The sequence below is a fragment of the Pyrus communis genome, chromosome 11, assembly GCF_041283825.1.
Source record: "Pyrus communis isolate YQ-2024b chromosome 11, ASM4128382v1, whole genome shotgun sequence".
Taxonomy (NCBI): Eukaryota; Viridiplantae; Streptophyta; class Magnoliopsida; order Rosales; family Rosaceae; genus Pyrus; species Pyrus communis.
The window spans coordinates 237,313-253,232 of NC_142575.1; the positions used below are offsets into that span (position 1 = coordinate 237,313).

Consider the following 15,920-nt stretch of genomic DNA (forward strand, 5'->3'; position numbering starts at 1 on the left):
AGTTTTATGGTAAAAGAAATAAAGGAAATAATATAGGTGGGATCGGCATCGGCATCGTACTCACCAATGCCGGTGTATTTGTTTCCAATGCATGTGGGGTCTGGACCTTCCATTTTTCTTTCTCCCGTCTATTATTAAGGCAGGTTTGGCGCGCATTGTCAGCAAGTGCTACATTTTCATAGCACAAAATCATGAATCATGAAGTGGAAAAAGGAAAGGAAAAGCCAGGCCTTGGTATACCCCAATCATCCAATGGCTTATGAGAGTTATGGCCCCCTCTCCCAATCTCAAGAGACTCTTATCAAATTATGCATGTATATATATACACATATACATCTTCTTTTTCTTTGTTTCTACACATTTGAGTATTTGACTAGTGAGTATTGAACTGATAGACCCGTGACTTCTGAATTGATGGCCTTTCTATTTCTCCTCCCAACTTTCCAACTTTCCAACTTTTCCAGTTGGTGAGGATTTTGAGATATTTTGCTGGCCTGAAAATGAAATAATGGTCGTCTTGTTTAGTTTATACTTTCTAATTAATTCTTCTCAACTCTCTAATTGTCTTTTGTTTTGAACGGATTAGAATTAATGTCCTTTTCTTAATTTAAAATGAAGAAGGAGACGTTCATCCATGTTTTGGGAAGGAATCGGATTAAACAAAAAATTAAAATTATTTTGCATTTGATATATATCAGCATTTGAAGTTGGAACAATTGTTTTCTTTTAGTAATCTATAAATAATTACAAAACTTTGAATTGAATTAATACATCAGAAAGAATATATGAAGTTACCAGGATTGATGAACAACTCTAGTTTTTTGTATTCTTTTTCTTTTTCTCATCACTTGGTGGTTTGCTCATCACAATCAATAAGCATCATCGTATACATATGTGTGTGTGTGTCGGTGCATGCTGGTTTGAAGACAAATCTTCCAAAAAGATTTGTATTCCGTCAGAGCAAATTAAGAATCCTTCACATTCTCCTCTCCTAGTTTCACAATTTAACTCACTTCTTGCATCATTGCATGTTCAAGTGCTGCATTCATATGCCATCAACAATTAAAAATCCTTGAAGTTTCAAGGGCCACTCAAATTCAATACCAGATGTATTTTTCACATTATTACTAATTAAACTATGCTCTTATTAATAAAAATAAAATAAAGAATTTCAACCAACTCGCATACAAGGACAAACCATGGTTCACATGTTCATGGACTTTTGTGTCTCATCCAGTCCCACATTATTTGCCAGTTTTCCACCAGAAAAAGAAAAATATATATATATATATATATATATATTGTTTTCCAGTATTTGTTTTTCAATTACTTTTAAATTATTATTATTATATGTTAATAATTTGAATTTTCTACGGTCCTGAAGCAGCGAAGCCAACCATTAATTATGCATGCATGGCTCCTTGACGTCGATAAAGGCGTCCGTTTGCAACAAGACACCTCACACATTGCATATTCCTTTTTCGTTGCATCTAATTACAATCTACCAGATGAATGATGATGATGGAACACGAAATTAATGTTATTTTAAATGCGAAAAAGTTAAAAGAATGAATGGTCATTTAATTACGAAAAATGATTAGAAGATTGGCAATTCACAAATTAAAAGATTATTTGTTACTATCATATCTCGAAAGTAGATGTTTTGGACTTTTCATGATGTCCAGATTAATGCTACTTTCGTTTGACGTCTTATTTTTTGTCTCATAATATATGAATTCGAAGAAAATGACGAGATCCACAAGACTCGAGCAAATTATATCATTTAATGTGTTCAATTCGGATTTTAATATTTTATGATCTTTTTTATATTTTGTTATTTGTTTAATTTGTTTTCTACTTGGAGTTAGGGTTTGCTAAGATTATTTAAACAATATTTAGGGTTGTATTTTATCATCGTATCATATTATTCAATTGAAAATCCAAAGCTTTTCTCAAATTTTTGAAGTTCATAATTTTTCAAAATTGACTGTTCGTGATTTATATACCTATAATTCTCGATGTGTACCTAGATATCCAAAATAAAATGTTAGGTTTTTAGTTCATATCTTTTATAAGAACTAAGAAAATAACATAAGTAACTATTTTTCTTTTTTAAGTATACAAAACTAAATCGGGATATAACTTTTTAAACTTTCAATATAAAACAAGCTTAAAGTTGTTGTCCCAAAAATAAAAGTTGGCATGCCTTTGAAATTTTGAATAGATTGATAAGTGTATGCCGCAATTTGCTACGAATCGCGCAGCCAAAAGCCAAAAGAAAGAAAAAGAAAATGCCCCTTTCTCGATTGAAGCCTTTTTATATGGTTAGTAGTCATGAGCTTAACAGTTAACGGAATAAAGCATACAGATTTATCGTTTTCGATTAGAATTAGTTACTCGTTCCATAATTTAGTTTAGTTTATTGATAAGAAAAGTTGAAAGCAAAGAGGATTTTAAGCAACAGTACATTTCAGATACGAATCCTCGGGAAAAGATGGTGGAAAGTTGTTGATCTTGAAATACCACCAAAAACTATGTCAATCACATGCTTGGATTTTCAAAAAGGATAGAAAGAGCAAGTTGTGATGCATGCATTTGTTTTCTTCAATTATTTCAAAGTTGAAACGGGGAAGGAAAGAAAATCTTTATGTATTATCTTTCTTTTCCTTTCTTTTTTTTTTTTTTTTTTCGGTTAAGAGATTGTAACACGGGAAGGGTTTTAAGTTTATTTGTTAGCTTGGAGTCCTAGTAGCTTGAAGGAACCATGGTGCCCGAGATAAGGCATGGACCTCAACGTTTGAGACTCGACCCAATCTGGTACCCTAGAAAGCCAAACCCAAGAATCGACCTAAGATCTTGACCGTAAGACTTGATCAAGGTTCCGGTGCCTGGCACTCCAGACTCTGGTACCGATCTCGCAGCCAAACCCAGACCTCCCTGATGCGTGAAATCTCGCTACATTGATTCGAGCAAGTACAGTTGAAAATAAAGGGTTTGCTGTAAACTTCACAATTCTTTACAATAAAGATAAAATAAAGGGTAAAATAAATAGTATCAGAATTGATTTTTTAATGTAAAAATATAATTTTTCGTTAAAATGAACAGCACCGAATGTCTTTTATTAATATTCCTTAAAAATAACTATACTGCAGCTACATGTGCTTGAAAACACCATTGACATGCGCCAATCAGGGGACCAAGGAGCCCACTCCCCCAGCACATAACAAGGTATTTTCTCATAATTCACACCCCCAACATGAACCCATGTGCTGTGCTGGTGACACAGCCAGACGCAGACACACATGACCACACCCACCTCCCTCCCTATACCACTATCAGTACTATATACACTACTCTGTACCATACCATACCATACGCCTACCTTATACGTACACCGTACACTTTACCATGTCACCTTTGACAGTCTGACAGAGATCCCAGTGAGTGGGTCCCAGTTGGCACCAATTTGAATCTCGAATTATGATTTTTTAACCCCACTCCGGTGACTCCACTGAGTCCACTCCACCACCACTTGCCTTCGGGTTCTCTTTCCTTGCTCACTCAATTCTTTTTTACTTTTCTACTGTTTTTTTACCGTTGCTCGTGATTCGCGCCAACAGGTTGGTGGGTGCTCACGGGCGGGGACTGGTAAGTGTATGTACACGTGTATGGTGGCTGATGCAACCACACGGGGTGTTACAAAATCCCCTTGGCATCATTTCTTTGTTGTTGTTCATTGAGCCAATGAATCATCATGATCTCTCTCTCTTTTGTTGCTGCCCCTGGATTTCCTATATATATTGGTGATGATTTTCTACAGGTACGGTTATACCACTTAGATGATCAATTTCGGAAAGAGGTCATTTACGGGCCCTTCCACCTAATTTTCATGATCCATAAATTTGAACCCTTAAAATTTGATCAAACAACTAAATTTATTATAACTTTTGAAGAGATTCTTTATTTATAACCGTTAAATCAAATTTCAAATGCTCGAATTTATAGATCATGAAGCTGAGGTGGAAGGGATCTCTTTCCATCAAATCCATCATCCACCTTTAACTTTTTGGACCATCAAAATTTTTAGTTTTTATTGGTCCAATTTGACCGAGTCCATAAAAAAACACTTTTCAATTGAAATACCAAGCAGTTAGGGTCGGTACCAAGCACGAACAATAGTGCTCAACTTTGCATGTTTATGCATATGGTTTTCTGTTGAAGAATGTAATTAAATGTGTATCAGAAATTTGATAAAATCGATATATAACTGAGTAGTTATATCATTGGTAACATAAAGATCTCTTTTTATAACACTTGTCGCGCTAGCATGTGACCAAGTTCAAGTAGGAGATGATATTGTCATCGGACTAATTAACAGTGATTGTTGGTCCGTCTTTATGAAATATCAGATGGGGTCCAAATGCTGGATGTACCAATCTTTTGTGACTTGTGAGTTTATTGCCGCATAGAGCTTTCTAACAATTTTGTTCGTGGTTCATATCGATTGATATGGGGCACTATGTGTGCCGATATGATGCAAGGTTCATCCAAACCAGTTAATGATTTGATTTGATCGTTGATAAGGAATGATATAGACCTCAAGAATTGAACTGAAGCAGTTCGACTCATTCGTTTCCTATTTTCTCGATAATTAAATCAAACTTAATTAAAAACTTATCCTATTGCATGGTGAAACCAAACCAACTAAACCATCCACTCAGCTTTGTTCCGTCTACAGAATAACATATTTCAAATATAAAATAAGACTGAAAAATCATATACTTCGGCATCTCTATACTTTGTGATACTGCTATTTATCTTACAACTCTAAAACAATAAGGCAATGTTACGCATGAGAACACACGACATAACATTATTTGTTTTTCACGTCACGGTATCACAACAAAGGTGCACGCAAGTTATTCTCTCATTAACAAGATCCTCTTTAGATTATTTTGATGAGGATTTTGGGATCCGTGTATCATGTATGTTCATCATACATTATGTAATCAGTTTTTATTAGGTACTGTTTTTATTTAATTTTAAATAAAAATATTTAAAATGATTTCTGATCGTACAATATACGATAAACGAACACAATTAACAAATTTACAGAATCTTCAAAAAGGATCCGGATCCATTCTCTCGTTCATAGAATAGTCAAAATATTTTCCACACAAATTTTTTTTTTTTTTTTCACAAATAAATTGATGATGAAACGACGGTAACTGTGGTCGGCAGGTGACGGAAAACAAAAGCGACCGGTCCCCTCTGCGGCTCTGCGTCAGTCATATCTCCACATTGGTAATCATGAAGGCAGCTGACGAGAACACTTTTCATTGGGATTCTGAGACGATGAATATGTAATATTACTGAACTGCCACCGGTTAAATATAAATGTTAAGTTATGAAAGTTATAACATCTAATTTAAGATTTGGGTGTGGAACCAGTTAAATGTGTGTTTGTGTGTGTGTATACACACACATATATATATATATTATTGGCAATGCAGTAGCTTTCAGGCCCTCGAAACCTTCCACTGTTGTGTTTCACAGTGGAGCTTCGGACTCCATTGCCCTAGCTAGTCTCATACAAGTGAATATTCTGCTCGAGTGTCGGATTATATATCTCTCGGGCTGGACGGAAGAACACATATGTTATTTCTATAATTTCATATGTTAATAAAAGATGACAAAAATAATAATTAATACCTTACTTGTCAGGAATATACTGCAAAGTTTTTAAAAAAAAAAAAACTAATGAGAATGGTTTAAAAATTTTGAGTTTTAATGATAAAGATAAAATGAATAATACCTCGATTGACTTTTTAATGTAAAAATATAATTTTTCGTTAAAGTGATCAGTACCATAAGTTTTTCGTTAAAATTTAAAAATAAAAAATAAAAATTTGTAAGGTGGTCAAAGTGGACTGAAGAAGGGGCTAGAAACCAGAAAGGAAGAATACTTTGAATAGGCATGGCAATTGGCATCCAGATGCTTTCGCTTACGAGTTCCTTCCTTCCACCATTTTATGTAGTTTATGATATTATTGTGTGTATAAGATGACAATAATTGTCATGTGAAAAGTGCAGAAGTTGCCTCAGAATCAGAGTGCACTCACACTCATCGCTCCTCACTCAAACATAAGATCAGTGTAGAGTTTTGGTCCTCACCGAACAGTCAACACATGCTATTCACTAAATTATTGAACTCATTGGTCAAAATGCGTTAACTTTACCAGCGATATATATTGTCGATATTACTGATGATATAGCTTATGTTTTTTCCAATGTTATAGTTGCTATTGCTTGTGTTTCACTAAATTATTGAATTCATTGGTCTAAATGCGTACATGCGTTAACTTTACCAGCGATATATATTGTCAATATTACTGATGATATAGCTTATGTTTTTTCCAATGTTATAGTTGATTTTTAGTCGAAAATGCAATTAATTTTGACGTGTAATGAATGTTTTAACCATCTAGAATGTGGATTACTCACAAATTGTGTTTTTTTTGTTATGCATACTTTTTTACATGATTGTTGTTCAGTGATGACTTAAAAATGATGCTTAAGTAATGTAAAATATATATGGTAACATTAAACGAGTGATTGACATTAAATGAAGGGAGACCTTAGATGCGGTATTTAGTTATGAATATTCTTTGATTGAAATCTTGTTTGTTTTTAATTTTTGATCGAGGTTCCTGAAATTAATGTGATAATTTATTTCTATGTACGTTACTATATTTTTTTAATTAAAAATTAGAAATTTTATTTGCTTATATAAATGAGATTTTAAATAAAAATTCATAATTTGTGGGATTAAAAATATTAAAATATAAATATACTATTGTGTGTGTATAAACATGGGTACGTTCATCAAAATTAACCAAAAAATTTATTGTATCAAAACATGGGTACATTATTCAAAATCACAAAAAAAAAAAAAAAATTAGGCTTAATAACATTAGTAAATTTTTTCAATAAAACTTGACATGGATACATTTTAAAATCAAAGAAAAAAGAATTAATGTACCCATATAAGTTTAAATATGGATTAGAAAAAAATTGAATAGATTTTATATAAAAAAAAGGTACATTTTACATATAACAAATTGGTATATTTATGTCACATCCCCGCCCAGGTGGGATCACTTCCCGGCCCCGACTTCACTACCGTAGCACGATATTGTCCGCTTTGGGCTTTCACTACCGTAGCACGATATTGTTCGCTTTGGGCTTACCATTCTCTCACGGTTTTGTTTTTGGAAACTCACGAGCAACTTCCCAGTGGGTCACCCATCATGAGATTGCTCTAGCCCTCTTCTCGCTTAACTTCGGAGTTCCTACGGAACCCGAAGCCAGTGAGCTCCCAAAAGGCCTCGTGCTAGGTAGGGATGAGAATATACATTTAAGGATCACTCCCCTGGGTGATGTAGGATGTCACAATTTAAGTATGAGTACATTTTATGATTAAAAAGTTTTACATGAATGGGTACATATAATTAGCATGGGTACATTTTGGAAAATAAAAAGTACAAATAAAAATACTATATGGGTACAAATACAAATAAACTTTAAAAAATATGGGCACAAAAAGAAATTAATATATGGGTACAAATAAAAAATGAAAAGAAAATTGATACAAATTAAAAGAATTACAAATTAAAAATGGGTACAAACTAAAACTAAAAATATATGATAAAAAATTTTAGTCATAAATATAAATATACTAATTGTAACATTTTTAACATTAAATGAATATATTTAAAAAAAAATTTATTATTGAAACAATTAATGATGTTATTAATACTCAAGGATCTTGATCAAAAATTGAAAATGAATGAGATTTTAATCAATAGAGTAGCAAAATGAAGGATGAAAACCTAATTTCTTCTTAAATTAATTAATTAATTAACGTTTGAACAATATTACGTATTGTAAAACTACCATGTGTCTTATATTGGTCTCATTTTCCTTTTTATTATTTTGACGGTGGGGTAATATATATATATAGCAAGGACTACCTTTGTTGATGGGTTTGGGAAATTGTGCATTTCCATGTTGAAAATAGGATATAAAATGGGGGAGGAGAGGACCATTGTTCCCAGTATTATCCTAATTAATATATTTATTCTGTTTAATTATGCATAAAATGTAAGCCACTGCCTGCCATTGAAAAGTTTAATTATGCACGTAAAAAGTATAGAATAATATGAAGGTGGTGGATGGTGGTGGTGCCATTGAAATAAGATTGGAACAGAAGAATCTTTGTCCAGAATAACAAAAAAATAAGGTCGTGGACGAGACTCCCCGGTGTCAAGGACTCCCTGCTAAATAGTGCTTCCTCAAACGTCTTAATATGTCCTCTCGTTTATGCATTAAAAACACAGGTTTTTTTTTTAGAATAGTGATTCTCACACACCATTGAACTCTTACACACTCTTTTGAACTTTCTACACATTTTTAATAATTTTTTAATTTATTTGATTTGATAAAAAAAATTAAAGAAGACGGTGTAAAATTAAAGACGATTGCGGATAGCTCTGTCCTTGAGTAAATGTGATGGGGTTTATTTTTGAAAATGAGAAACTGGAAAGATATTTCATGAACCTCCCAATAGCAGTCTTCCCAAACGACAAACCAAGCTGTAGCCTCAAAAGCTTGTAGCATCATAATTCATCTGATGGATCTTCCTTCCCCTTTTTAAAAGAAAGAAGTTTTAACGAAAAATTTTTGGTACTGTTTATTTTAACGAAAAATTATATTTTTATATTAAAAAGTCAATCATGATACTATTCATTTTATTCTTTACTTTTTACTTATCGTTAAAACTAAAAGTTTTTAACTCATTTTCTTTAGTTTTCATGTAAAAGAATCTAGTTCATTTTCGACCCCATTGTTTAATAAAATAATAGTCTAGTTATATTTCTTCTTTTTTATAAATAAAATTTTTTAAATTCAACTCCTATAAATATTATAATATATTATATTTGTGTGCTGATGCATATTGGTTTTATCAACAGTTTTATTTTTAGTAATTCTGTTACTGAAATGTTCATAAGCATGGAATCACCCACAAATTACATAAATAATCGCATTTACCACAGGCCTTTCACGGTTAGGATTGTCCCTTCCCTTCTTGTATAGACAGTTGTGACATTTATTCACCGTTAATTTAGTTGATTAACAGTGTATGTCTTAATAATTATTATAGTTGATCTATTGTGTAACTTAATTTTGCTTTTATCATGGAGAGATTTTTTTTATTATTTCTGAAATACAGACACATACGTTATATATTATTATATAAATGAATATACACCTGAAAAAAACTTTGCTATAGTTATATAATAACATATAACATTCTGCCTCATGTTGAAAATGTTATTGACAAGTACACAAATCAAATTATACAATAACAAGAGTATTATTTAAAGGATAATAATAGGGAGATCAAAATTTTAAATTATTTACAAATTAAATAATGTGTCATCAATAAAAAGTAAGTATGTTAATCAACATTTAAAAATAATCAAATTATCCACGATCATATCATTTAGTTTGACAAAATTTAATTTCTCTAACAAGATCCTTGTTTAAATATAAAACATTTGGAACGTACAATTATAATTTTAAAGTATTAATAATTTTTTATTAATTCCTTTTATATAATATTTTTGAACTCCATCGTGCTCTTGCAAAAGCCTAAAATTGAAAGGAGAGAGAGAGAGAGAGAGAGAGAGAGAGAGAGAGAGAGAGAGAGAGAGAGAGAGAGAGTTAATTTTAACAAAAAAAAAAAAAAAAAAGAGAGTTAATTTGAGAGAGAGAAGGAGGGCATTGTTAATGAAAGAAAAGTAGAGGGAAAATGACAAGAAAGGTGCAGTTCTTGAAATGTGAAAGTAGAGAGAGAAAACGACAAAGTTCCCAAAGTGGGTTCTTGAGGGAGGGGTGGGCAGTTTTATTGGGTTTTGGCGTTGAAGGTTTCAAGCAGAACCAACTCACCCAGCAAAGGTGCGTCATTTGGGTTCTCAGAGAGAGAGAGAGAGAGGGGTCTTGTGTTTCTGGGTAATGATCAATGTGCTTGCATGAGCTCTAACCTACACTGCTGGGTCTCTGTAGTGTAGCACTGTGAGAGAGAGAGAGAGAGAGAGAGAGAGAGAGAGAGAGAAAGCTTTGATTTTTGAGCTTTTTGGTTATTGTTTTGCTGGGTTTACCCAATGGAGTTTGCTGAGTGCAGCAGAGTGAGCTCAGGGAGAGCTCAGGCGCTGGCCCTTTGCCTATTGGCCCTGATCTCTTTATCTTGTGCTGCCAGATTGAGTGCTTCTTCAAGGCAGAAGCTTGATATCCACAAGCACCTAAACCGCTTGAACAAACCCGCCGTGAAAAGCATCAAGGTATCCTCTTTTTCCTTAACTTTACATTCTTTCTTCATTAAACTTTCTTGGGTTGTGTTTATTTTTTGAAAAAAAATTGAAAAAAAGGAAGAACTTTCTTGCTTTTTTTGTTTTCTCCCTTTGTTGGGTTTCTGAGAAAGTGGTGAAAAATGGAAGAAAGTTAAAAAATTTATACATTTTTTTTGTTGTTTTGATTAGTTCTTTTAGTTTCTTTGGGTAATAATGTTTGATTTATTTGTATTTTCTTATTGTTTTCTCAGTGACCAATCGGGAAGTGTAAGCACATGGATTTTCCCCTATGATTTTCAGTATATATATATATATATTTTTTTTTTCTTCTGCAGAAGCTTATTATTATTTTTTAAAACAAAACAATGATTTAGTCATTGTTTGCTCTTTCCTTTCTCTTTACAATGATTTCATTTTAAAAGTAGTTACAGAAGATCAGAAAAATGAAAAGAAAAAAAAATCCAAAAAAAAAAAAAAGTGTGGCAACATTGTGAAATCAGGCCCCCATTTGTCATCACCAAGCATTGTTCAAGTGACTAGGCATAACGTAAATGCTTTCGTTTGTTTTCGGCCTTCAATTTATTTCTCTTGATTCTTGAGAGTTAGCAGGTTTCTTTGTTGTAGTATTTTGCACTGCTTCTGTTGTAAGATCTGACTCGATAATCTTCTGATTTGTTATGGGTATTAGAGCCCAGATGGAGATATTATAGACTGTGTTCATATCTCTCAGCAACCGGCTTTCGATCACCCTTACCTCAAAGACCACAAAATCCAGGTCCTTTTTCCTCAACAACGCATCTTTAAATTTGACAATTTTTTTGTTCCTTTTGCGTATTGCATTGTTTCTAAGTTTGCATGTGTCTGTTTTGTTTATCAGATGAGGCCTACCTACCACCCCGAAGGGTTATTTGCTGAGAACAAAGTGGCTGAAAGTACAAAAGAAAAGGTAAATACCCAGCTGTGGCATGTCAATGGGAGATGCCCGGAAGATACTATTCCGGTAAGGAGAACGAAGGAAGATGATATTCTGAGAGCAAGTTCAATGAAACATTATGGAAGGAAGAAGCAGAGAACCATACCAAAATCTGCAGATCCTGATCTTGCCAATGAGAGTGGCCATCAGGTAAGCTTTCTCTAATGGACGTTCTTAGTCTTCCCTGTGTTCTTTAAACTTTATTTCAGTGGATTTCTTAATTTTGTTTTAATTGGCTTCTTTGTTTTTTTGGGGGTGATTAGCATGCAATTGCATATGTCAATGGAGATAAGTACTATGGAGCAAAAGCAACCATAAATGTCTGGGAACCCAAGATACAACAGCCTAATGAGTTCAGCTTGTCTCAGCTGTGGGTATTAGGAGGGTCTTTTGGTGAAGATCTGAACAGCATTGAAGCTGGCTGGCAGGTACTGTCTTAATCAAGGCCAAAAAGTATTCGAGCCTGTACTTACCAAGTTACTTATTTTCTTATTGAAACATGAAGTATCGATCTTGATGCTTGTTTGTGCACTGCAACAGGTAAGCCCAGACCTCTATGGTGACAACAACACAAGACTTTTTACATACTGGACTGTAAGCTTCCAAAACATTAATTTTCCCATACCTTTTCGCGTTTGCATTTTTGTTTCTTGTTTATTTTCAATTTTAATAGTTTTGCTAATGTGTTTTTTCCTTGCATGCTTCCCTTCCGTGACTATATTACAGAGTGATGCATATCAAGCCACTGGTTGCTACAACCTCCTCTGCTCAGGCTTCATTCAAATCAACAATGAAATAGCAATGGGTGCAAGCATCTCTCCAGTTTCAGGTGTTCGAGGATCGCAATATGACATCAGTATACTTGTCTGGAAGGTAAAAATCAACAAATGGATCATCTAGTTTGTGGCTACAGAAAACAAAGGCATAGAGCTGATAAACTCCTATTGGAGGCATATGAGCATCGATAAACATTAATCAATTCATCATAGGCAATATAAACAGCAAAATATGTGTATATATGTATAATATGTATTTATATACAATAGATATACATCATCATCATCGTATTGCAATCTTGAGAGTCCCCGGGGGGGGGGGGGGGGGGGGTGGTAGGGGCAAAAATCGATTGTGGTTGAGATTCTAAGAAGCTGACTGTTGTTGATAAAGGGACAAGCATTGTTTATGCAGACATTGACAAGTTCCAAACTTTGATTCACCCTTCTTTGCATGCATGTCACGGGAAAGATAATAGCATTGTCTTGTCACTCTTTTGTTTTGCATAGGCATAGGCTATAGGATACTAGAGACCCTTTTGTTTCCCTCTGTAATTCAATAGTAGATACTAGATGCACATTTGAGAAAACTGTTCACTTGGGAAAACTGTGGTGTTTTATTGTTCGTAGGATCCAAAGGAGGGGCATTGGTGGATGCAATTCGGAAACGACTATGTGCTGGGTTATTGGCCTTCTTACCTATTCTCATACTTGGCTGACAGTGCTTCCATGGTTGAGTGGGGAGGTGAGGTTGTGAATTCAGAGCCGGACGGCCAGCACACCTCAACCCAAATGGGCAGCGGACGTTTTCCAGAGGAGGGTTTTAGCAAGGCAAGTTATTTCAGAAACATCCAAGTTGTTGATAGCTCAAATAATCTCAAGGCCCCAAAAGGGTTGGGCACCTTCACTGAGCAACCAAACTGCTATGATGTTCAAACTGGCAGTAACGGGGACTGGGGTCATTACTTTTACTACGGAGGCCCCGGTAAAAACTCGAATTGCCCGTGAGGTGAAAAATACCATTTCACCCCTCTACTGAAGTCCTATGTGTATCATTCAATCTAGTGCATTACCTTTTTCTTTTTCTTCTCCTCCTCCTTTGTATACCCTTTTTATTTTTTTGTCCTTTTCAGTCCTCTTAGGTTGGTTGGGGTAGTACTAGTAGTAGACAAGTGGTTGTAGCTTTTTATGTTGTGGGAAGTTTTGACTCGTTGGTTTTTTAGTGAAAGAATCTCGCTCCATGTAAGTAAGCGGTGGGTGGGTGTGAAGAAGGTTGGCCGAGTTTCTCAGAAGCCTAAAGAAACAAAGGCCTTTTTTTATTTATTTATATAAAACTCCTTTGGTATTCTCCTTGTTTGTATACACTCCAAATTCCAATCCCTCTCTTGCAGTGGCCTTTGTTTACTGAAATTAATCAAGTTTCTGGTTCGAAAATGTTGAGCAAAAGCGTTGGAATTCGCAAGTCTCACCTTTTTGGTTTTTGTTTTGTTAAATGTTATTTTATTTTTTGAATTTGGGTGTTGGTGTAGCTGGTGTAAAAAGTTGTTTGGAATGGGATGGGATGGGATGTGATTTGGCATGTGAGCGAATGACAATTCTTTTTGTTAGATTAGATTATCGGATTAGATGCCCCACCTGAGCATAGTTGCATTGCATGTCCGCCACCTCTACGCCCACCACCCATCACAAAGAAGAAATTTTCTGCAGTTCGGTGTCTCAAATTAATCACGTATCTTACAAAGATGAAAACACGTGTTAGTGCTTGACAGATTTGAAATGCTGTTACATCCTGGATGTCCATTGTGAGGCTTTTTCATTCCAAGCCATCTTCCAGCTTTAGATTCCTTCACTAAATTTAAAAGTGTGTAAAGCTAAACGCAATTTCAAAAGACGAGAGAGAGACATGCATGTTGATCTTGGAGTCCTTTTGGGGCAACTACTAAATGTTGGAAGCAAGTTTAATTGGTAAACAACTAAAAAGTTAAGTTGTGTTCCAACATCGTCGTCTTTGTGTTGGTTGCTCTCTTGATCCAACCAGTTGCTGTGATACATCGTTTTGTAAAGGATCTGTTAAAAAGTCCAGAATGCCCAAAAAATCTTTTCATAAAGCATTTATGTTATTGATGTTACAAGTGGTTAACAACGTTTATCTTTGCACCCGATGATCTGCATTTGATTCTTTCTTGAAACTTTACCAAACCAGTCACACTTTGGGATTCCCGATTGTAATTGAAAACAAACATGAAAATATATTGATTGATTGTGATTGTAATTGTAATGTGCAATAAGATAATGTTATCAGATTTGGGCCAAGGGGAGGGGACTTGTGAAGCCCGCATTGCTTATTATGCCGCACGTTTTAATACAATTTGGGGATTTGGGGTCTCCGCATTAAACAGTCCCTATCCTTTTCATCTCAGTTCCTTTATTCTCATGCCACTCTTTTAACTGCAACTGACACAAGTTTACTTAAAGGGATGTATTCAATCAAAATTTTAAAAGAATTTATTGTACTCCATAAAAATCTAAGTGTATTTATTTATTTTTTCTTTAGAAAATCAGGCATCTCCTACTAAGATTTTTAATAATTTCACCCAAAATTCACATGGAGTTTATGAAACTCCATTAAAACTCTAGGGATATATAACACTTCAAAATCTTTCAAAATCTCAATTGGATACAAACCCGTATAAAACTGAATTTTAGAAGAAATGGATCTATTTCCAATTTTTGACTTCCCTCACGTTTACTAACACAAGAAAATATAGGTGGATTCCATTTTAAACTAGGGGCGGAGCCAATATGGCCTCACAATGATCATCTCACCCTTGTGAAGTTCTTATGATTCTCATCAAAATAATATAGTATATAGTAATTTATCAGTTATGTACACTATGCCTATATGGTAGAATTATTCCTTACCTTTTTTTCTTCTTTCATTCTTTGAAACATTTATAATATTTAGAAAACTAATATAATCACCAAACCTAAAAGCTAAACAAATCAATTAGCATTAAACTTTTAAAACCTCTCCTATTCAGAGTTTTTCCTGGCGTCTTCGTCTCCAAGACTGCAACAACAATAATACAGTGTTCATCAATTCATCTTTGGAATTATATTCTGAATCAAGAAATCAAATAGGTAATTCCTAACCCTAAACATACACTTTTCTGAATTGCTGAACAATACAACCCTCATCAGTTTGTTTTCGATAATATTGATTATGATATGCTTATGAGAAAATTTCAGACTATTAAAGCTTGTCGAGGATAATAAATTTTTATATGAACTTTTCTTATTATATTGTAATCTTATAGTTATTTAAAGATAACCTTCCTTCAAAGCTTTTCTAGCTATGTCAATATTTTAAACTTAATTATCGTTACCCTCAAAATCAGTAGCTAGTTATTTTGATCCTTATTTCTAGATTTCCTTTATCTCCAAGTCCATTGTTTCCTTACTTGTTCGATTCCTGCTTAAGCAAACATGCTGTCAAAGAGCTATGACAAATCATATGAATGATTTTTGATTTTAGGACAAATCTCATATACTGGTTAAGTTGACAGTTCAGAAATGGCTACCGGTTTGCTCTTGGGATCCTTGACAACCTTTATATACAATCGTCAATCTTTCCACAAGAAAAAAATGAAATTTTAACGAAAAACTTTCGGTATTGTTTATTTTAATAAAAAATCACATTTTTACACTAAAAAAAATCAATTTTAGTATTATTCACTTTACCTTTTATTTTATCATTATTAT

General features: G+C 33.8%; 1 protein-coding gene across 2 annotated transcripts; it reads left to right on the forward strand.

Annotated features, from left to right (window-relative positions):
• The first annotated feature begins 9,773 nt into the window (after window positions 1–9,773).
• Window positions 9,774–13,592, forward strand: LOC137741704 (protein neprosin). Of its 2 annotated transcripts, XM_068481414.2 has the most exons (7): window positions 9,774–10,403; window positions 11,101–11,187; window positions 11,290–11,535; window positions 11,649–11,813; window positions 11,926–11,979; window positions 12,112–12,258; window positions 12,789–13,592. In XM_068481414.2, the coding sequence occupies exons 1-7, from the start codon at window positions 10,227–10,229 to the stop codon at window positions 13,164–13,166; spliced, it is 1,254 nt and encodes a 417-aa protein (XP_068337515.1). In that variant the 5' UTR covers window positions 9,774–10,226; the 3' UTR covers window positions 13,167–13,592. The 2 variants fall into 2 exon arrangements, with proteins under 2 accessions (XP_068337515.1, XP_088535416.1); XM_088679290.1 differs by having other exon boundaries at window positions 9,995–10,403; window positions 11,101–11,535.
• The last annotated feature ends 2,328 nt before the right edge of the window (window positions 13,593–15,920 follow it).